Consider the following 23,228-nt stretch of genomic DNA (forward strand, 5'->3'; position numbering starts at 1 on the left):
CTCAGATGTCTTTTTAATGCAATTTTTCCTTTAGATATAGTTTTATCAGAGCCTGATGCTTTGTACTTGTGTATCCAGATCTGAAGGACACATTTGGCTGTTGTGCAGATTTCCACCTCATTCCTCTCTGCACCGATAACAGAGTTTTGCTTGTCTTAATAGTCATTTGGCACTTCCAAATGTCCCAGTTTGCCTCCTTTTTTTGTCAGAATGTAGTTGTAGAAATAGTTGCTTAGTGATGGGTTTGAACCACCCAAAAGGATAATTTTTATTTTTAGAGTACCAGCCCATTAAATCATATGGGCCATTAAATCATATCATATAGTAGTGAAGTTTTTTGGAGTATTGCAGCTCAACTTCTTTCAGATAAATTAAATAAAAATTAAAGAAGAAGGTAGGATTATCAGAGCATTTTGCATAAATATACAATGTAATGATACAGGATCAATTGGAATTTGGCATCTCTAAAGCCATGTGTAGTTTGGGGATTTATGTGTTGTAGGTGTTCGTGGTCACACAGAGCCATCCCAGCCTGAGTCTTTCAAGGCAAAATGGAACAAAATGTTTTCTTAGGTTGTTCTTTGGGATTGATGACATGCAGAAAGAAAAAAAAAATCAACATTTCTGTGGCTGGAGCTGAAAAGAGAGACTTGGAAGATGAGTCAAGTGCCCACTTTATGCATCTCACCAGCTGTTTCTGGTACTTTCTAAACTGTGCTGATGAGACGTTTCTTATTTGAGGAGTTCCAAACCCACTTGGAAAAAAGAACAAGGTCCCTGTAACTACTTTGTAAGTTTAATTTGAAAGGTTGTACCTGAAGAAACCCCCTCAGCCTAAACATTTGGAAGAGCTCCATGAATTTCAGCTTCTGTTATGTGCAGAATTTTAAATTCTTCCCTGAGATTTCTCAGGAACCAGAGCCATTGAGAGATTTCCTGCGTGTCTAAATACAAATGGTGAAAATAGCGTAGATGGTGACTTCTTAGTCTGAGGGTTGAGGGGGGTACTTTTGTAATTAGAAGCATGAGTTTCCAAATTTACTTGATTTGAAAACAAACCTTATTAGTGTGCTGGAAAATGGATGTAGTTTCCTTCATTGCACTTGGAGTGGGTACAGTTTTATCAACCACCTTGATAAATATTCAGGATATTTTCTCAACATTAAATCCTATCAAAATATTCCAAGTTGCTCCCAGCATTTCTGTAGTTGTCCACATGGCTGCAGAGCTGTATTGGATGTTATTTTATGACTGAAATAAATGCAAGGTGAGTTCATCTAAAGTAACAAAGTGATGCCATGAGGAATAAACACTTACTGTGGCATCAGTTTACAGCCTTCCTGAAATAAAGATTACCCAATTTGCTTCCATTAATTGGTGGCATCTTGAGTCACTGCTGAAAAAAATAATTCCTGGGCTTATAAACTCAAAAGCTAAGGAATAAAATTTAGTAACGCACTGGAGAAGATGGTGTTTCCTGGGTTTATTTTAGCAGACAAAATTGCAGGGGTGTGTGACTCAACTGGTGTTTGTCTTTGTGGTGACGGAGGTAGAAAAATATACAACTTGGAATGTTTGTTCTCCTGGTTTGAGGGTTAATACATTTCCACACTTTTTGTTTTGTGTTTTCAAATAGTTTAAATACAAATATAAATTATTTTCACATACTTCAAATTTGAAAGTATTTGTCTCTTGCTTTGGACTTCAAGTCAATAACGGTTAAGTTGTTTTTATATTTTATTTAAAAAACCCCCAACAAACCAAAACATCTCCAAACAAAACCACCCCAAACATGTAGGTTACGACAGACTTTTATTTTTATTACATTTTGGACTCTTAGGATCCATATTTGATCTGCATACATCATTTTAAAGCTTAGCTACAAAAATCTTGCTCACATGAGTAGTAGCGGAAAATGATTTCTTCAGTATCTCCAAAGTTTCTTTTCTCTGAGAAGGCAGAATCTGTACTTTAAAACCATCTATTTTATGTATTTTATATTTCTTGTACCTGCTGTCCTTTTAGTTTTACCCTGAGAAATTATCTCCCTGCTTTACAAGTGGAATTAAGGAGTTAGTATTTAAAAAAGAAACATTATACAAATAGATTGTAGAAATTTCTTGGTCTTTGCAACATTTTTCTCCTTCTACTTCTTTGGAATTTCCCCACTGAACACTTTCAAACTTCTTGATGTTGCTACTTCTCCAAGTTTTAACACCTTTTGTTAAAGTGTATGAAAATAAGCTTGGAAAAAATATATCAGGGTTGTAACTGATAAAGGAGTTGCAGGTTTTTATACCTAAAAAGAAGGATCTGGGTTGCATGATGGTTCTGTCTGTCTGTAGCCTTGCTTTTTCAAGTTAGAGAAGGCACACTTAGTGCAAAAGTCAAAAAGTTAAGCCCTTTTGTTCAGACAAGGGAAAGAAATAATGGTACTTCTTAACTGAAACACATCATAAATTGTGTTTTACTGATTACTAGTGATGTGGATATAAACAGTTGTGTGTGTTCACAAAGTTGTCAGTCCTTACTTTCATATTTCAATTCCTTCAATTAGTTGACGTTCATTTGGGGGGGTGGGTGCTAATTAAAAGATGGGGAGGAATATTTCTAGTTTTAATATAAGTATCTTTCAGTCATAAATCCTACACAAAAACATTTACTCCAGTGCTGCAGTCAGCCCAAACTGCTCTTCTCCAATCAATCCATAGTGTTTGCTGTTGTACAAGTGGCAGAGTGTAACTGTACATGCCTTTTTAAATACCTAAATGTGCTGGGCACTTGAAACCCGGTCTGAGGGATTGTTCTTGGCTGAGGCAGGCTGAGGAAATGGTTGAGATTTCAGTGATTAAGGGTGGGGGGAAGCATTTTAGCTTTAAGGTAGAGCTTTGGCAGCAACTTGTCTCACAGGATGTGTCATGCTGTTGCTGGGTGATGTATTTTCTTTTGCCAGAAATGCGATTATGTTTGGTTACTCCTTATGTAATATTCACATGTGAATTGCAGTAAAAGTTCACATTTTTAGGTGAATGTGAACAGCCATTACTTACTTTCTTTCTACATAAAACTATTTTAAACTTTTTATATGTTAAATGATGTTTTATGTTACCCTGAAATCTTCAGGCCTTTTCTACTCTCTATTTGGATAATGAAATCCTTATTTGTAAGGACACTGTTTGTATGCAAACAGAACAAAACGTTCATTATCCACTGAACAGGTTAAAAAGATAGTAAAAAAATAAAGTGATTATTTCTTGAGGTGTTTCCAGGTGTAGAGTAAATGTAGTTCTAGTCAAGTTCTCTTCTAGAACAGAACTTCAGTGTCTGAGTTGCTCTGGTATTTCTGCTGACCAGGTGTTGCTTTTAATTATGGTTTTTAATTTTCAGGAAACTTTATTTTTAACCATGCCCCTTTTTTTGCTTGGCAGTTTAAATCCTTTTTGGTTCCATCTGTCTGTGACAGCCACTCTAGATGTTTATTGTAACAAATGACTACACATGTTTATTATAACGAATGACAGCCACTACATTTACCAACAAACTTTCTTTGTCTGAAAACTACAAGCAGAAATACAGAACTGTTGTGGTTTTAATCCTGTGGTGACTTCCTTTACTGTTTAATTTCACAAGAAATTATGAGGTAATTTTGAAATCCTAATAATGACAAGCCTTTATAATTGGTGGGATTTGTAGTTTCTGGTTTTGTTGTGGGGAGGAACAGGAAAGGCTGTGGCAACTTCAGACCTAGCACTGCATAAAACGTTTGTATCTTGTGTATATTTGCAAATCAAGTTGTTTGCAGTGCTATTTCTCTTTGGAATATAGTTCAATAACTTTGAGCATATTTAGTCACTTAAAATATATGTATATTTAATCGGTTGAGAAATAATATTCTGGGAAGTTATTTTTTGGTCAGTTCAGGTCTTTAATTACTCCCTTGTTATTTTTGGAGTGAGCTGCCTTAGCTTTGTATTTAGTAACTTCTGATAAGTCTGGTCTTGATTTTCTACTTAATAGGTCACATCTGACTCATGGATTTTCCTCTGAGTTATTCAAACATGTTAAAAAAAGGGGAAGTATATTGGTGTGGGAAAAAAGTGGAGCTGAGCTGGGGGGTGGTGTCAGAAAGTTTGGTGTCAGAAAACCTCCCTTTCAGTACCTTTGTCTGCACTGAATGAGAAAGGGAAGCAAAAAGCCCAAAAAACAAAATTAAAAATTGCACCCTGAGAGTTCTTGAAGGGGATTGTTGCAGAAAGTCATGTAAAAATGCTGCCACCCTTCTGGTTTTCTACAGTGTTAACTGGATAAGGACCAGGCCACTTGAGTTTGACAAATGTTATGTGCTTCTTGTTTCGGTGACTTCATTATGTTGAAACTAGTCTGTTAGAAATGTGCTGATAAACATAAACTTGATATAAAACATTTAGGACTCAAGCAGCACAATCTCTCTGATTTTCTGAAGTGCTGTGATGATACTTCACCACATGAGGGTGAACATATACATGTCCCTTCAACTTGTTTGCCTTGAGAAATTGCAAAGTTGGGGGGTTTTTTGTTGTTTTGGGGGCTCTTTTTTGGTATAAACCTTGAGCTGTGTTCTCCTTTACAGTTCTGTTTCAAAGCATGGTATGTTGAGTATTTTGAACAAAAAAAGGAGTTGATTTCTGTTACAGAAAAAGTTACTCCATGAGATGACTTAAAACCAGACATTGAAGTATATATAGAATCTAAACCAAATGTGCATTATTCCCCACTCACCCTTCCATATAAAATGTGTGTGGAGTGTGGTTTGAAATTTATTTTGTACTTTGTTTAGCTTTTTCTCCACCCACCTCCAACCCTCCCATCTTTTACTGGTGATTGTTGCAAGTCTGCTCAGAACTGACTGATGTTTTGTTTTCCTGAGACTGAGGAATGTTTCACATTAAGAAGAAAGTTTGCTGTTCCTATTCTTCCTGACCAGTTTGGGGTGCACCTTTTCAAGACTGCAATGGCTATCTATTCTCATCAACTTGATGATTAATTTATATGCTGCATTACTTTTGAATGCTGATTGTTTGCACTGGCCCTACACTGACATTAGGACCAAGATATTATCAGAATTTCATATATGCCAAACTAAAGAATGAGATGAGAAAATACAGTAGCTTTCCCCTCTTTAACTATTTTCAGAGTGGCTAATTTACTGTAATTAGTAACTTTTTTTACATCTTTTGCAGCTCCTGCAGCCTTTTTAAATTCATGTAGCATCACTTTAGGAAGAAGCTCCACAGCTTAATTACACACTATGTGAAGAACCACCTCCTGTTCTTTGTTTTGATCCTGCTTACTGACCTTTTTTGGTGTCCCCCCTGCACCTGTCTGTTCTTCACAATCCAAAGTGTCCTAGTTGGCTGCCTTGATCCATATGTGACATTTATTTTGGCTACTTAGCATTTCTTGCTTTCCTTCAAAGCTTTCTTTAAGGCCTTCTCTATGTTTCTTGAGGCAGGAATGGGTAGGTAGCAAACCAGCATGTGATTTTTCTTTTTATGTTTTGTTTTATATCGACCTTCTAAGATTTAATTTGCTTTCTTGGCCATTGTGATGAACACTGAGGTGATTTTTCATTAAAACATCTACCATAATAAGACAGCCTTGCTTTTGGGTGGTAATTGTCAGTTCGAAGGCCATTTTATTGGTTTTGTTCCCTAAGTACCACTGTTGTCTATGCTGAGTTCAGTCACTCACTGTCATAAATCCTCTTTACAGTTAACACTTTAGGCTACCAAGAAAATAAACTAATATTGTTACAACATGCTTTTTATTGCTTGAAATCATTTATAAATGTATCTTTGCTGTGCCTCTCAGGTCACAGCACTGTGAAGCACCACGGTGGGAGCTTTTATTTCTACCTTTGTTTGGCCCTTTGCACCACTAAAGGATGTTTATTCTTTCTGTCTACTTTGTTTCTTCCAAGGCTTTTGTGGTTTTCTATACAAAGAGCTTTGTTAAAACTATTTCAGAGAACTCTTAATAGATGTATGAGGCAGTATTATCTGATAAAATGGCTGGTCTTCTGAAGAGGAAGACTATTTATCTACAAGTCTGCTAATTCTCCTTCAGTTGACCTAGATTTTTGCATTAAGGAAACAGATTTTCAAACAGAAATTATTAAAATAAATGGAAATAATGGTGGAAAAGTCAGAATCTACCTACAAAATATGAGTCCTTCTCAGCTGCTGCTGGTGAGGAGAAAATGTTACCGGTCCTGTGTCAGCAAAGGGACACTGGCTGTTCATGTTGCACAGCCTTAAAGTTAGTGACTAATCCTTCACAGAACTGGTGGGTGCCTTTACAGACATTTATTTTCTTGCTGTACTTCCTGCTGAACTTGGGGCTGTGTGTTTTAGACATGGACTGGGCCTTTCAGAGGCCTTCAGGGTAGGGTTACCTGTGTAGAAATATCAGGTGGTGCTGGGTTATTGAGCCAGTACCAGAAATTTGCTTTTATTAATAAAAACAAGATTGATTAGATAACCAAGGACTTTTCTCATTAAAAAATCTATTTTCCTTATCATGTATCTCTATAAATAGTGATGCAGTTCTGTAACTGTAGATGAGGGCATAACTAGCCTTAGTTCCACCATATGGATAAAAAAAGCCAAACTTACTCATTTGATCAGATGAGGAAGGGTGACTGGTGTGTTTGTGCTGAACTAAAGGCCAGAAGAGTGCAGGCTGCTCTTTCCCCTCTTGGAAAGTTTTTAGACTAGAATGTCTGGATGTTGTTATAAACTCTCTAATTTGTATCCCCTCACAACACAAAAACTTGTGTTTAAATGCAGAGTGTAATATCTACTGTGGTGCAGCATGAGAAGGAAATATTTCCTGCCTGAAAAGAATAGTTTTAGGTCCCTTGTGGTGTGCCTTTTATGATGTAGGTCATCAAGTGTCTATTTTATTTTTTTTTTATTTAATAACAGAAGTAAAATTTGTAAGCAAAAAACCTGAATGTTTTCTGAGTGAGAAGGAGGGGAGATAAAGGAGGTACGGTGTTAAGTACTAATGACTAAGGAGAATGTCTTCCACTGTAATATTTATTTCCATGTTTTGGTCCTTAGGTTGTTGAGGACTATGCTGGGAGGTGGCAGGTTCCTTTGCCTCAGCTCCAGGTGCTCCAAACAGCTCTGTGTTGTTTCACCTCTGCCTGTGTGTCCTTCCCAGCAGAATGTGAGCACGTCCAATATGTGTTGAGTAGCCTGGCTTTGTAAGTACATCATTTGTTATTGTTTCCTTTACAATACAGGTCATAACAGCAACAGGGTCTCATGTCCTCAGAGCTTTCAAGAGACTGCTTTTACCAGGAGATGTATCCTCAGTTGCATGCAGCTACAAAACCTGGAATTTAGTTGTCATTTTGTGTCCTTGTTGAATATTCAGATTGGCTGTTACAATGTTTTGTAGTAATTTATCTCAAGTTTTTACTCTTCTACCTCCAGTGATGTAATAAGCCAAGTATTTCTTAAGATAATTTTCTTTAAGAAATAAGTCAATGATTTTTAAATGGATTTTTATGTTTGAGTCATCAAAATGCTTATGGGAATTACTTGTTTTACAGTTAACTGGCCCACAGTCACATTCAGCTTAAAGACCTGGAGAATGTTATGCCATAAATCTTGCTCTAGCTCCAATTTTCTTGATGCATTGGTGATTTTTCCCACACGAAGACTGAAAGTGTCAGGGTAATGACAAGTAAATAAGTCAAATCCCATTTATCTCTTGTTCTAAAACCCTGCTTTTCAGGGTTCAAGACCTGAATGGAAGAAGAAAAGTAAATGTTCAAGTGAATTAGATATACTTAAGCTGAGATGTACTTGATCTTCTCTCAGCAGATGGAGACAGAAACCTAAGCACTGAATTTATTGCAAGTTGGGTTTGAGTAAATCAGGTTTATTTGTCCAGCTGGTTAAACTGCTTCCTTGCTGAGCAGTGCTTTCAAATCCAGCTCAGTGTCTCAGCTCAGAATTTTCTGTGGAAATGTCTTGTTCCCCCATCTGATCATCACAAGTGAGTGAAGCTCCCCTGGTCTTCCTCTCTTAGTTTCCTTGGTCAGGAGGACTGGTTGTGTAATATTTACTGTTTTGTGTGTGTGAAACTATTTGACATACTTAAGGAATCACAAGACCACAGTTTTCAAACCTGGAATGCTCAGGTATCTGAGGATGACTGAGCAGTTACACCAAAACATGGTGACTTCTGTTGCTGGTTTTTTATCCCCCAGTTTCTAGGGGAAAAAGCCTCAAAGTTCAGACCGTGCTTCTCTACTTCTAAATACGAAAGCTTGGGAGGTAAAGAGGTGGAAATTCAGGTATTTGTTGTGTGTGGGTTGGACACTCCCTGATAATTGAGAAGTGAATTGGTAGCTGAGTTCCTGCCACCCTGGTTTGTCTTGGTCTTTGAGCTCGGTTTACTCACTGAGTAAATTCCATTCCAGAATGTCAGATCATTTTTTCTCCTTACTCTGCCTGACTGGCATTTTTTTGCATGTGATGTGATATAAAGGGATCCCAGGGCTCAGTAGCTGCAGTTACCTGGGAAACCTTGCTGGAATATCTTTTGAAAATTGTGTGTATATTAAGTCTTAGTTCTTGGAGAGCAAAAAATCTGCCTGACTGTATTTTCATACTTGAGTAAGATTTCCTTGGTAACCAGACAATAAACTCTTAACAGTAACAACTGTTTTATTTCCTATATTTAATTCATATCAAATGGGGGAGCATCTGTATTGTCATTAATCCCAGGGGTTTTCCTACTGGTGCCAGTGGTCTTGGGCAATCTTCTGGTGCCAGTAATACCAAAGTAGTGATGTGATAAATCTAGATATAGATATAAATGTGGATGTGCAATGCTGCAGGTTTTAAGATAACTTGGACCAACTTGGAATTGCCTGAATTTTAACTGAATGGAAACTGGTAATGAGGAAAAAGAAGTATTTTGATGGCTTCCTTTATTATTCTGAAAAGAGTGTGATAAGCAGGTGCACTGATATAGAAGAAAATTACAGTTTACACTTGCTCACTATTAATTTACAGATTTTTTTCTCAAAGTCCTGTTCTTATTAAATCAGTCAAAGCAGATTTAAACACAAGCACACATCACTTGCTATAACTAGTTTTGTCTTATTATTTAAGTTCTGGTTTGGCTGCTTTCCAGATCCTGACATGACTCATGTCTGACCTTTCCTGAGAGTCAAATGTGCTGCAAAATTTTGTTTAACATGAAATGAGATAATGTTTTTTTCAGAACAAAGGACTTATTTAGACAGTGGTTGTTTTTTCATTCCATATATGAGTTGAGATTTGAGGACCTAACCTGAGGAAAAATTCTGTCACTGAACATAATGAATTTGTAACTTCATTTTTCTAGGTCTGTTTTTGGCAGAGCTTATCCCTAGTTAGGAAAAAAATTACTACAGCATAATCTAAAGGAAACCAAATTTTATGATCCTTTGCCATTATTACTATAGAAAGCTTAATTTTGTCTGTGTGAATATTTTAATGCACAGTATTTCTGAAAATGTTATTCAGAGGAAAAATGAACTTTTTTGAATTTGCTTTTTTAAAACCATAACATTTTGTTTTGTACTTTGGGTGTTACCTTCAAATATTTTGAAGTTTGACTTGAAATTAGGGGATAACTGCAGTGAATTGACTTGTTCTGCAAAGGATTCCTTGTCCAGCTGTTCATGAAAACCTACCTTTTGTTTCAAGAGCAGTTGCAACGAAAGACTAATAGGTCAGGAAAGAAATTGCACTGGCAAGATCTTGACTTAAAAACCTGTGAACAGGATTGTTTGTCTTAATCACTATATTTAAAAGAAATAAAATGCTAGACCGGTATTTTAAGATGATGGAAAACATGGAGGCCACAAGTCAGTTTAAATATAGATTGAAAGGATCAGCTCTGCTTGCTCCTGTGTCTGCCACTTGTTGCTGCACATGCACCTGATTTGTCTTAAATCTTGCTTTCTTCATCAAAATTGCTGCACATCTGACAAATTCTTTGGCTCTTGAGAAGGTTCACTGTTGTATGGAGGATACAAGACCTCTTGAGGGAGAAGATCAGGCAGGTGCTGTGAGTCTTAATGCCATGAACTTGTGAAAAAAGTGCAGCAGGAGGGATTTTAAGTTGACTTTTCAATATAATCTATATTATTGCCAATTTGGTCTTGTTAGCTTATATAGAACTGTATTTGAGTGACTCCAGCATGGGCACGGGGTCTAGAATTGTGATTTTAAGTGCTGTGAAAATTAATAGACTTGTAGTAGTTTCATTTTTTTGAATGAATGTTTTTAGCTTGACTTGTCACTACTTCTGTTTTTTAGGAGTTTTTTTGAATTGCTGCTGTTCTTTGGAAAGGATGAGTTCTATGAAGATCCTTTGAAAGATATTTTAGGTTCAATCCAGGTAGTGTTGCCTGCTTTCATATAAACCTTGTAATGTTATTTTAGGTGATGTAAAGACAGTTTTTGTGGATATATAACCTGGAGGAAATACCCCATTGAAGGGAAAACCATTTATTCTTTCATTTATCATCAGTATTGCTCCATGAATCTACTCGGAGTAAGCAAAATGTACTTCTCTTTGTAGTACCAATCTTGTTAGTCATATTTTGTGCATTTCCTACATAGAAGAAGGAAGCTTTGCTTATTTGTGTCTATTTAGAGCTTAATGTCATCTAGTGTCATGACATGAAACCTCCTGTTTCCCCACTGTGGTTTTAAACAGTAAATTTGAAGTCGGAGCTCTGCCTCAGGTCAGCACAAATTACATATACAGCTGTTCTATTCTTGCATAGATTGGGACAAAGTTTTGTTTGACTCTATATAACTGCATAAGATAAGTGATCTTGGGTTAAAAATATGCCCTTTTTTTTGCCAGATAAGTGTGGGCTTTGTTTTTGGTATTTTATGTTACCTGATTTTGAGGGTTGAGTTCACTGCATGGGACCACAGGCACTTGTACCACCATGAGAGGAAACTTTGTAGGGAAAGAAGGGATGAAAAACAAGGTTGTATCTTCTGTTAGTGCTGATCATGGAGCTGCAGTTTGAAAAATAGCTATTCCTCAGTTATTTTTATGGTGATACCTGTCTGTTACTGCTTCTACAAATTAATGTATCAACACTGCTTACCTTTAATTATCAAACCAGCAGCCATTACTTGCTTGATTACAATTAGTGGAAGAATGTGGCAAGCAGTGGCTTAGTCTCTCATAAAAATATAGTGGGACAGTTTGGCAGTCCTACAATAAGTACTTGTCAAAAGCAGTCTCTGAATAAGAAAGACTTCGGCAAAAAATGTGATGTGTACTTTTGTATTACAGTTCTAAATTGCCTTTTTACTTTTAAACAATGAATGAATTAAAATATACCTTTGCACAGTTTTCTAAATAAAGAATTTCTGCCTCAGTTGTGTCATCAAACTGGTAGTGAAAAGCATTATTTTGGTTACTTAACCAGTGCTTACCATCAAACCTACTCTTTTGAATATAAAAGAAAAAATTGGTTTGAAAATAAAAGAACTTGCAGCAGGAAAGCATATGTGAAGAAGGTGATTGTATGAGCATGGAAACCATTCTTCAGCTGCATTTTTTATTTCAAAATTAGATAACTTTCTCATGATTAAAATTTTCTGTCCATTAATGTTAATATTGGCACTTTACCAGCAAATAACAAGATGTGGGGATGAGAGGGAACTTGACATGTGAAAATCACGGGTGGCTAAAGCATTTCCTAATATTATAGGCAAACATAGTTTCTTATACGTGGAGATCTGGAGAAAAATGGTTGCTTGAGGGCTGGTGACTCATGTGGCTTAATTAATTTTTCCCTCCTGGAATTCAGACACCATCACTGGATCACAAATCCAGCACTGACACGTCTAAATCTGTCAGTAAAAGACTTTGTAGCTCCAATTGCTGACTGAGGAAATACTCAAACATGCATGGGTTTCTTGTGTTGTATCTTTTGGATAGCCTAACTGTTTTTAGACATCTTTTTCTTCTCCCTAATTGCTTTTCTTTTTGCACGTAGGAATGTCAGAACCTGCTAAACAAATACAGGAATATGAACCTGGAACTAGTGACTCGAATCATTCGAGATGGTGGACCATGGGAGGATCCAGTATTACAAGCAATTCTGAAAGCAAAGCCTGTGTCACAGGAATTAGGTACTTCATTTACCACAGTAATTTTCTAGAGCACTGAAAGATGTGTTAAATTGTGCTTTTTTTAAACTATTAGTCAGGTATTGTCAGCTGGCATTGCACACAGTTTATTTTTCTGCAGTAAAACATGCTGGTCCCTCTTTTATTCGAAAGAAAGCTAAATTTCTTTGCTACTGGTTTAAGACTTATTTTATAGTGTAGAGATCAGATTGTTCAGACACAGCTGGTTCATAAAATTCATGGCATGGATTTACCAAATCTAGATGTGCAACCCCTGACAGAGTATTGGAGACTGACCTGACTTCACTTAGGCTACTGGAGAGGATCTGATGTGTATTTATGTCTCATAAATACCCATCAGACTCATTTAATTTGTCTTTTAAATTGTAAATACTTGGGCTTGTGGCTTTTCTGGGTTCTGTTTACAGCAATGCCCATGATTACATGTGGCAGCTGTTCTCTGTTTGTGTGTGTGTAATTCCTAGAGCTGAGAGTAGGAGAAAGATGGAAACAAAATCCCTGGAATGGTAATGAAAGTTCATAAGAGGAAAAATATCCAATCTACAGTGAAGTCTTTACTAATATCTTAACATTTACCAGCAGTGCTCACAGAGGATCTCTTAGAAGTTGTTTCTGTTTGATAGTGATGGAAAATGCTAGTTTTTCTCTAGTTGCTATGGTGTAGTGCATGATACAAACTCATTCCTGTGTTTATGACAGTGTGCTCATTCTGTAGAGAGAGGAAGAGGGTTAAAGTTGAGCCTGCCTCCTTAACCAGAAAAAGTATTTTCATAGCAAATTAACATGATTAAAGGGGTAGTTGTTTTGTTGTTTTGTCTCTGTTGTGAAGTAAGTGCTTGAGCAACATATTTGCCCATTATTTTTATAATATATCTGGTTTAGTTCTAGTCAAATATGTACAGAAACAAAGTGAAAACAAGTATTAACCTTGTTTTGTTCTGCATTGCACGGTTTTGGTGATTATGATGTGAGGTTAGGTCTCAATCTCTGTCTCTCCAACAAAGAATTAGTTTATCCTTTGCTATAATGATTCTCTTGGTCATCAAGAAACCTCTCTGGTAACAGTTTGAGACTGTTTACTTAGTTTTAACCTGGCAGAGTAGGAATGAGAGTGCCTGTTGTCACCAGATGATCACTTTGTTTCCTTTTGTTTCAGGCTGCATCTCCTTCCCCTCTGCCGAGATATTTTCTCTGCTTTTTATCTTCTGATATCCCCACACACCCTTGACATCTCATCTGTGATGACAAATGGTTTCTGTTAGATAATGACATTTTGGAAGCTCGTTCTTTCTCGTCTCACTTCCTCTAAAACCTGATTCTTGTCAAGTCTTACAGAAAGCAGACATTCTGTGCTACTTTACAGGCTAGCATTATTTGGTGTATATTTTGTATATTTGGCCATGTAGTTCCCACAGGGATCGTTATTTCTAATGGGGAAAGCTGCCTATTGCTGAATCACCAACCATTACTTGCCAAAGTCAGTTTGTGTGAACTACATAATCCTGTCTTGGATTCATTAACTGTCTGGAGCAGCTTAGGCCAAGACTAACCTCTCTGTGTCTGTCTTTACATGACTTGTAGCATACTTTGAGATGCTACATTCTATTTTGAGGTGACTGGAAAGAAAGGCAGTTATTGAGTTTAAAGAAAAATTGCAGGGTTGAAACACTGGAGCAATAAACTTGTGATAGATTAGGGAGAATAAAGTCTAATGTGAGGATCTAGAAAAGATCATTAGAGAGGTGCACCCACTTAATTACTTTCTGAGGGGGTTGTTGACATCTTTACTTGGCTCTAGGGACTTTTCTGTATAATCACTTTTTCTTGCAGTGAATGACCTCACTTAGTCACTGGCTTTCCTTTGAGTCCTCTTGTTTACTGAGTTTGTACCCAGAAGTGCAAATGGATAGTGGGAATTAGATTTTTTTTTTTTTCCTGTTAACAAGTATAATCTGAAACCTAACACCTTGAATAATATTCCTTTTGTAGTGTGTTACACCATTAGCTTCCATAAAAATAAAGATGCTAGAGAAATCCTGTTTCTAATAGAGATCTAAAGTATGTCTTCTAGGGATTTCTGAATTTCCAGTTACTTAAATGTTAAATATTTTAGTATCTCAATTGAGATCATTTCACTCATATACTAGCTTTAAGATTATCTTTTAGGTCTGAAAAACAGAATTCCAGAAATCAGGGGCTAGGATTAAAAGGTATTTAAATATAAATTGTGCCCAGTAGCACTTTTAGAGGAAGGGAAAAGTATATATTCCACTTCGGCAAGAAAAATCAAGGCATTCAAAGCTGCTTAAGGCAACAGCATGTGGATTGTAGTTAACCTTTTTCTCATCACTTTAAGGTCTTACATTTTAATGGGTAATGAGAATCCTGAGTTGTTTTAAATATTTGTGATTATAGTTTGGAAGTGATATCAATCCTATACTTTTGACAGTCACCCAGATTCCAGTGCTGAGAAAGGAGGGAATTTTTTAAAAAATGTTCACATCTTCTATATAGTGTAAATCTTACTAATCCTTTACAGCACCTTGTGTTAATCTGTTAGAAACAAAATACTGAACTAGATTACTGGTGTAAGAAAAATAACAATTTGTTTCCAGGCAGGAGGACAGATTTATGGTATTTAACTTAATATTTGATCGATTCTTTAGCAGAGCCTTAATTTTTTTTTATATTATTTGTTGACATTGCACTATTAAAAACAACATAAAAATAATTGTTGGTTGGACTTCATATTCTAATTGCCTTTAAATCTTTCTTTTCTGTACAGTTAACAAATATTTAAGCTCTGAAAATCCACTGTTCTTTGAACTGCGTGCCAGATACCTTATTGCCTGTGAACGCATCCCTGAGGCAATGGCTCTTATCAAATCTTGCATAAATCATCCAGATATCAGTAAAGATCTGTATTTCCATCAAGCTCTTTTCACCTGTCTTTATATGTCACCATTAGAAGATCAGCTATTCCAGGAGGTATTGTTTGTCAGTATACATTGTTTTCATGAAGTGGGACTTTATACTTGCTGGGGACAAGTTGTCAAGAGGAGCGTGTGGAACTCTGCTTTTGTAGAACCAAATGTCATAAAATCAGGCTTAACTTAGTGCTGGCTTAAGCTTGGAGGTGGTAAATGTTAAGTGCCTGCAGATCTTGTTGACCTAAATGCAATTTTTTTGGTTCAAGTGTGCTTGTGGATATATTCCCTAAATAACTTAAATCATTAATATTTTGTGACTTCAGTGTATTGACTATTTTACTATAGACTATTATTTTAGTAAAAGCACTTGAGCCTAATTGATGCCAGTCCAGTGTTCTGTACATTATATAGTTTTGGTAGGCTTGAAATTTTTTAATGATGTCCTTTTGTGTAAAATGACACTTTAGCTGAATGTGGCCCTGCTTTTTCCAGTGGTAGCACTTACTAGATAACAGTGCTTTTCTTAACCTTGTTTTAAGAACAAGCTCCCATCATGCAAAGAAGTGCTTTTGTGTAGTATTTTAATTTTTCAGACAATTATTCTGATGGTCACTACTGTAAGAAATATGAAGGAGCTCTAGATACCTCCAAAATCTTAATTTACAGACCTACACAAAAGCTGTTCCAAAGCCATCCTATGTTAATAGCAATTCCTGAAGTTTTCAGTAACTTTAGTATAGCAAGGTCTGGTAGGTTTTTATTTCATGTCAGCCAACTGATCTAAATTGATTTTATTTTAATTGTATAGCACTTGTTGAGGACTGATTGCAAGAGTGGAATTGAGATCATCTGCAACACTGAAAAAGAAGGGAAGACTACCTTAGCCTTACAGCTTTGTGAATCCTTCCTAGTCCCACAGCTCCAAAATGGGGACATGTATTGTATATGGTAAATACTTTATTTCTGGTGAAGCAGCTTAGCAGGAAATAAATGCTTGTTGCCAAAATGAAACTCACCTAACTTTTAAGATGTAGCTCAAGTTTAAAATACCAGTTAAAAAATGTTCTAACACAATTTTTAAACATTCCTCATGCATCTGTTGTGCCTGTTTGCCTTTTTACACAGGGTCATGTGCAGTGGTAGTACATAGTACATAACATTTACTAACTGCTTCAAATTAAGAGAAGAGTGAGCCTTTACATACCTGAGGCTATAAATACCTAAAAATTTACTATAAGCATTTATGATTAGCAATGTGTAACAATATGCAGTCTGTAGACTCTTAGCAATGAAGATATTTTGCTCTGTAGCTGTAGTATGTGTCTAAATATGTCTATAAAGAGAATATGTCATTCTGAAATGTGCTATTAATTATGGAAACTTCTACATCATAAGCAGAGCCATTACATAAATGATGGTCCTTTATAAAACATTTAAGTAAGAATGTCTTCATACACATTGAATCATCTTGATGCTTGGATGTTTTTAGGGGTAAAAAGTGTTTTCTAGAGAGTTGTTAACAAATTTCATCATTCTGAGGACTGAAAGGAAGGAAGATAATTCTTCTGTTTAGCCTTTGTAATTTGTGTACCTGAAGGAACATCTGCATTCCTTGATATAAAGTATGCTTTATTTGTTTGTTTGATGATGTAGTTAAAGCAAAACAGCTTAGCAAGGGTTTGATCTTCTTCCATCAATTGGAAGAAATTATTCATCTGCATAACTAATTTTCACATGGAGTTTAGAATCTCTAGGATTTCTGTGTTCCCAGATTTCAGGGAATTGAAAAGGTTTTTTTGTCTTGAAGTAATGAAGGCCAGACATGATAATGTTTGGTTTGTTACTAAATTTATTCCTTAACTACTGGATGAGTAATTGTTCAGTCAAAACCTTTGGGATTATGGTTGACATACATTTATAGTACAACGTGTTGGCAGTAGCTGGTGGTGTTTTGCATTCAGTCTGTCCAGAAAAAGGTGGTCATGGCTGTCCTCACTGGAGTTCAACCAAAGTTCAACCAAAAAGGTACATAGTTTGTGTGAGCCCCGTGGCCACTTTAGAATGGAATCTCTATTTGCTGATTCCTGCCCAAATGCTGCCTCTCCTGGCTTCTTATTTTTTAGGGAATTGACAGATGTAACCTACATGTATTAATTACATGGTTAGTGCTTTCTGTTTCAGGGATTCAGTGTTTTTAAAAAATGCATTTTTAATACTGTAATTAAACCACCTTCTTATATCTTATGCTATATAATGTTAGCCTTGCTCTTACCAATCTGATTTTGCATCATCCATTTTTGAAATTGCTGTTCCAAACAAGATGTATCTCCTTATGTTCTGTCAAAGATGAAATTCCAGAAGAGACTCAAGTACTTTTGGATACCTGTTTTAGAAGGAAACAATCTCAGTCTTTTAATCTGCTGTTCAGAATAGAGAACTTGGGAATCTCTGGAAGAGTTCAGAGCAGTTACATCTGTGCAGCTCAAACAGCTATTTCATTCTTTACAGATGCTGAGCCTTAACAATTGTGTTCCCAACAAGAGAATTCTGTATAATGCTTAATAGATCATATGAAGGCTGCATGTACTACATCATCATGACTACACTGTAATTCAAATTTTTGAAGAAGTAAGAGCCAGGTTAATTTAGCTTCGAGAGCGTATTTTTCCCTAGAGGAGATTTTAATGTCTTCAGCATAGCATAAATTATCTCACCTTGTCTGGAATTGAGGGCAAAAGTTAAGTAGGAAAGTTAAGACAGCAAAATAAATTAGAAAGTTGTAACTAGCAGATATTTGCTACCTGTATGAAGTCTTTAAGGTGAAACTGTCAACTGCCATCTCAGAGGAAGAGGAATTTTAAGCAACTCTGTTGCACAACTCTTACTTTCATTGATGTTAAGAATAAATTCTAGATTTAGATGAACTGAATTGTTTGTGGGAAATCAAAGCCCACTTACAAATTAATCACAAAGCAAGCTGTGTTTGGTCTTACTAGACATACTTTCATATGAGGTACTGGTGAGAGGTCAGTCCATAGTGATGTAGTATTAAGGTGATGTCTCTTCAGCAAGACAGTGTTTTGATGGAACAGTCATAAACAGGCACAGCAGGATTGCCTTCCTTCTCTGCCAGGCAATTTTTTAAATGCTGTTTTGGCTGTTTTCGAGTGATTCCTATGCAGTAAATTCAAAGTAAGTCAAGGAATTTTTACCACACGTTTGATCAGTCTTTTGGTAAAGTGTGCTCTCTATACCCAAGGAAAGACAGACCTTCTGCTTACCAAAGGTATCAAAGGGTTGAGATCTAGCTCAGGCAGGGTGGGTTTAACCATCATCTTGTGTTGCTGATGGAGATGTGCAGTGGTTGTGGTATTTTGTAGGTAGTTGGAATGCATGGTTGCCTCTGGTAAAGAGGTACTGAGTTCTGTGATCTCACAGTAACAACTTAAATGGCCCTAACACAAGTCTATAAAAATTTAGGAAAGGCCTCAGTGTGAACTAACTTATACCATCCAAGAAATAAAGGTCTTTAAGTACTATACTACCCTGCCATAATGATTGTGCAAAGAGAAAACTCCCCCTGCCTATGTTGTCTCAGATTCATCATCTGTGTTCTGGTCAGTGGCACTGAAATATCTCAAGTGCTGCTGACTTCAGCATGAAAGTTGGTATCCAAAGCACAGAAGTGGTTGAAAGAGTCCAATCTACTCCTTAAGAAGACTTTAATCCTTAATGATTGTCAAAGTCAGAAATGTGCTTGAGAAGAAACCACCATGTCTACAAGAAAAAAGATTAAAAGACTAAAATATAGGGTCTAGTCAAATGGTGGTTCTTCCCCCGGGGAGCTGTTCCTCATACTTTCAGTTTTCTCCATTCCCTTTTCAGCTCTTTCCTTGTGCCAGCCATCACACTTGTCTGAGCACCACAAACCACTTCAGCCACTAATCTCTCACAAGGATAATTTGAGTTTTCTCAAATTTTCTGAGATTAATGTTGAAATGGGTTGCTCTGAAATGGTATGAGGCAAAGCAGATATAAACTGGATTATTCAGTTGTGGTAACATATAACAGCAGAAATATTCAGTTCTTACTTCTGTACTTCAGATTGAGACTTTTACTGAGTTGTTATGAATGGTTTGGTCCACAAAGACACTCATTTTAAACTTCTGTGTGAAATCAGCAAAGATGTAGAAATCAGATTTCCAGCCTGGTCAAGGCAGAGGTGGACAGCTTATATCGTTAGAAAACCCGCAAGACTAATTTTTTGAGCATAGAGCTGCTTATAGGTCTCCCTTTTCACAGTTTCATGATGTAAGCTTAATCTTTCTTTCAACTTTAGTTTTCTTGGGTTCTGAATGAAAGAAAACAATCAAGCTCTCTTGTCTAGCTCTGAAAATGTCAAGCAGAACTGTAGAGCTGTCCTAAATCAAAAGGTGAAGTTGGCGGTTTGTCGTAGGCAGTTCCATCACTTCCCTTCGTTCAGGCACTGCCCTTACTAAGAGAAGCTTAATCCTGAAAGGTTTCATTTGTAGCTGGCACAGACTGGATACTCTGGAAGATCAACCAGATGTTTTGTCAGTAATTACATTTGTTTTCTGAGGGAGGACACTGGTGGAATAGAAAAGTGTCTTCTTTCAGAAAATGGAAGTCAGTCCTGTTTTCATTGTAATGTTGAGGTGGGATTTCTTCCTAAACAGTCCTAATTCATTTTCTCCTGTGTGAAATCTTAGTGCTAGCAAATCTTATCACTAAAAGTTAAGTCCAGTTGCCTTTCTGAGTCTCTGAATTAAAGTGCATAGAATGTACAGGCTGTACATTTCAATTAGCTCTATTTTACAGGCTGAGCACCTTACCTGTGTAGCAGCTCTGCTGCAGAGCCCAGCAGCCTGTTCTTGGCTTTCCTTGTCTCAGGCAGGAATGTTATTTGACTGAAGATCCCAGAGATGCAGGAATAGCTGTAGAGCCTGATACCTTCATATAATTGCTATTGGCAGAAAATTGTGTTGTAATGCACATAACTGGAGAACATCACTATTCCTGTTGCTGGACCTTAGCAGAAGTTACCTTTCTACAATGCTTCCACTTTCCACATTCAAAAGCTTCTTTTCCTGAAGGACTCTTCATCCTTGCACTGAAAGTACCTTGATCCTGAGCACACACAGAGCTTGATTTTTACTGCCTGTGATGTTAAGGGTTAGATCTGTACCATCTGATTTTATTGTGCAGTTCTCTCTATAAACTAAGCTGAATACATTAATATTTTGTTGAATATTTAATTGGCTCAGTGATAGGAGATACCCTGAATGCTTTAACAAAGTAATTAAGTTGCATTTCTCATTGTGCACGTTGTGGTGTTAATTAGATTGGTATTAAGCCCTCAAATATGATTTTAGTCACAGAACATGCAAATAATTGTCTTTAGTAATGCATCATGCTTAGTGATAGAGTTCTAAAACTCAATCTAATTGGAATATTTTATTCTGTACTTAATAGGGACCTGATCTTCATTTGGAGTAAACTGCAGCTTAAATCTAACCCTTCAAAACAAGTATTTGTTGACCACTGCTACCAGCTCCTAAGAATTGCTACAAATGTCAGAGTCATTTTCCCTTTCATGAAAGTCATTAAGGATGAAGTAAGTTCTGTTTGTTTTTACCTCAGCCACCATTCTTTTTGTAACTAGTTCAAGAGAAGTGATGTTTATATTGTATAATGTCCAATTTTTATGGAAAGTTAAAAAACAGGGGATAGGGAAGGACACTTAACTTAAAAATTTTGTCAAGTTCCAGAATATGCATCAATATTATGATTACTCTTGATTAGTTGTGGTTTTAAGGTTTTATTTTTACTGAATTCTGAACTTTTCTTTTTCTGCAGTAAGTTTGAGGAATGTCATCTTCTGTAAATAAATGTGGAAATTAATAATAAGTACATGAAATAGATCTGAAGATCTAAAGATTTATTGGTTGGGGGAGGGGGGTTCAGCCTGGCTTCTGAAGGAAATAGGACTTGTGTAATTGTATCCACCCTTCATCCTTGCTAAATTCTGAATCCTTTTACCAGTTCTAATCAAATCTGAAAAAGTGCTTAATATATCATAAAGGAAGAGCTAGAATAGTACAGGAGAAGACATTATTTTGCTTCAGAAAATTGCACAGTATTTCATGCTTCAGATGTTAGTCTTGTACTGCCTTGTACAAACATCTGCAAAAGATGTCACAGAATCACAGAATGGGCTGAGGTGGAAGAGACCCACAAGGATCATCGAGTTCAACCCTCAGCCCTGCACAGGTCCAGCCCCAGAGTCCCCCCCTGTGCCCCAGAGGATCATCCAAACCCTCCTGGAGCTCTGGCAGCCTTGGGGCTGTGCCCACTGCCCTGGGGAGCCTGGGCAGTGCCCAACCAGCCTCTGGGAGAAGAACCTTTGCCAGAGATCCAACCTGAGTCTGCCCTGACACAGCTCCAACCATTCCCTGGCTGCTGTCCCTGGTCCCCTCAGAGCAGAGCTCAGTCCCTGCCCCTCCTCTGCCCCTGCCCAGGAATTGGAACTGCACTGAGGTCTCCCCTCAGTCTCCTCTTCTCCAGCTGAACCACCAAGTGCCCTCAGTGTCCTCACATGGCTTCCCCCCAAGGCCCTTCCCCATCCTCATTGCCCCCTTTGGACACTCTCTAATGGCTCAATACCTTCCTTACATTGTGTCCCCCCAAACTGCCCCAGTATTGCAGGAGAGGCCGCCCCAGGGCAGAGCAGAGCAGGACAATCCCCTCCCTGGTGCCCCCAGGACAGGGATGTCCCTCCTGGCTGCCAGGGCACTGCTGACTCATGGCCAAGTGGCCACTCACCAGGACCCCCAGGGCCCTTTTCTGGCACTGCTTTCCATCCTCTCATTCCCCAGTCTGTCCATCCATCCAGGGTTGCCCCACCCCAAGGGCAGAATCCGGCCCTTCCCCTTGTTGAACTTCCCATGGTTGGTGATTCCCAGCCCTGGGATCTGTCCAGGTCTCCCTGCAGGGCCCCCCGTTGAGTTCAACAGCTCCTCCCAGTTTGGGGTCATCTGCAGACTTGCTCAGTGTCCCTTCCAGTCCTGGTTCCAAGTAATTTATGAAGATGTTGGAGAGCACAGGGCCCAAGATGGAGCCCTGTGGAACCCCCCTATGACAGGTCACAGTCCGATGTCACCCCAGTCACTGTCACCCTCTGTGCCTGACCCCTGAGCCAGTTGCTCACCCACCACACGATGTGTTTATCCAGCTGTGGGCTGCACAGTTTGTAATCAAAAGCACACAGGTATGTGAGTTGTTTCCCAACAAATGTTGTTATTTATCATTAACCTGATTTAACAGAGCTCCTTCCTATTTTATGCCCTAAATAAACTGTAAATTATTTTTCATGGGGGCTGCTGTACAGATCGAAATGCAGTAATTTGCTGCTGTTTAAGAGTTCCATCCTGGTATGTATTCTAAAAAGCTTGTGGTGGTATTAATAACTTCTATTTCCATCTGAATAGTCTTATTTTTTAATAACCTACTACATATGGAGCATTGTCTACATTTGTTAACAAACATTTAAATATAGAAGGTATTAATTTTTTCTCAGCTCCCTGAAACTCTTTTGACTTTAATCTGCTGCCTTTTGGGCAGTGTGTTTCTGATTGTCCCTCTGAGTTACAATTTCATGACAGTGCCCCCAGCCTGAAGTGTGGAATAGGAATTCTGAAAATTCAAGCCTTTTAGAATACTTGGCCATGAGTTGTTATGGTTTCCCTGGCGGTTTTTGTTCAAAATTGCAAGCTGTATTACCCTCATTTTTATGCAATGCAAGCTAAATGAGTTAGAACAAAGTCAAAATATAGAGTAGCTGTGTTATAGTGTAGAACAACCTCGGCAAGGAAGAGGCAGACAGGAGATACTCAGAGATCAGATATTTGTATTATGTTTTAGATCAGATTTCTTACAGTCTTAGTTTATATCCCCAAATAATTAGTTGTCTAACTATAGAACTGCATGGCCCAAAAGTTTTTGTATCTGTATTTATAGTCTTGTTTGAGCAATATTTAAAAATGTCCGT

The 23,228-nt window shown here is 37.4% G+C and overlaps 1 protein-coding gene across 2 annotated transcripts in view; it reads left to right on the forward strand.

Annotated features, from left to right (window-relative positions):
• ZNF654 (zinc finger protein 654) overlaps positions 1-23,228 on the forward strand; it is a 29,845-nt gene that overhangs the window by 2,056 nt on the left and 4,561 nt on the right. For both annotated transcript variants that reach the window (XM_051780233.1, XM_051780234.1), the window contains exons 2-7: positions 7,104-7,249; positions 10,368-10,449; positions 12,077-12,212; positions 15,016-15,218; positions 15,969-16,108; positions 20,654-20,795. In XM_051780233.1, the coding sequence (XP_051636193.1) occupies positions 7,104-7,249; positions 10,368-10,449; positions 12,077-12,212; positions 15,016-15,218; positions 15,969-16,108; positions 20,654-20,795 (849 nt within the window). The remainder of the gene's footprint in view (positions 1-7,103; positions 7,250-10,367; positions 10,450-12,076; positions 12,213-15,015; positions 15,219-15,968; positions 16,109-20,653; positions 20,796-23,228) is intronic.

The sequence above is a fragment of the Manacus candei genome, unplaced genomic scaffold, assembly GCF_025592945.1.
Source record: "Manacus candei isolate 608988 ecotype Guabito, Panama unplaced genomic scaffold, ASM2559294v1 h1tg000014l, whole genome shotgun sequence".
NCBI classification, from domain to species: domain Eukaryota; kingdom Metazoa; phylum Chordata; class Aves; order Passeriformes; family Pipridae; genus Manacus; species Manacus candei.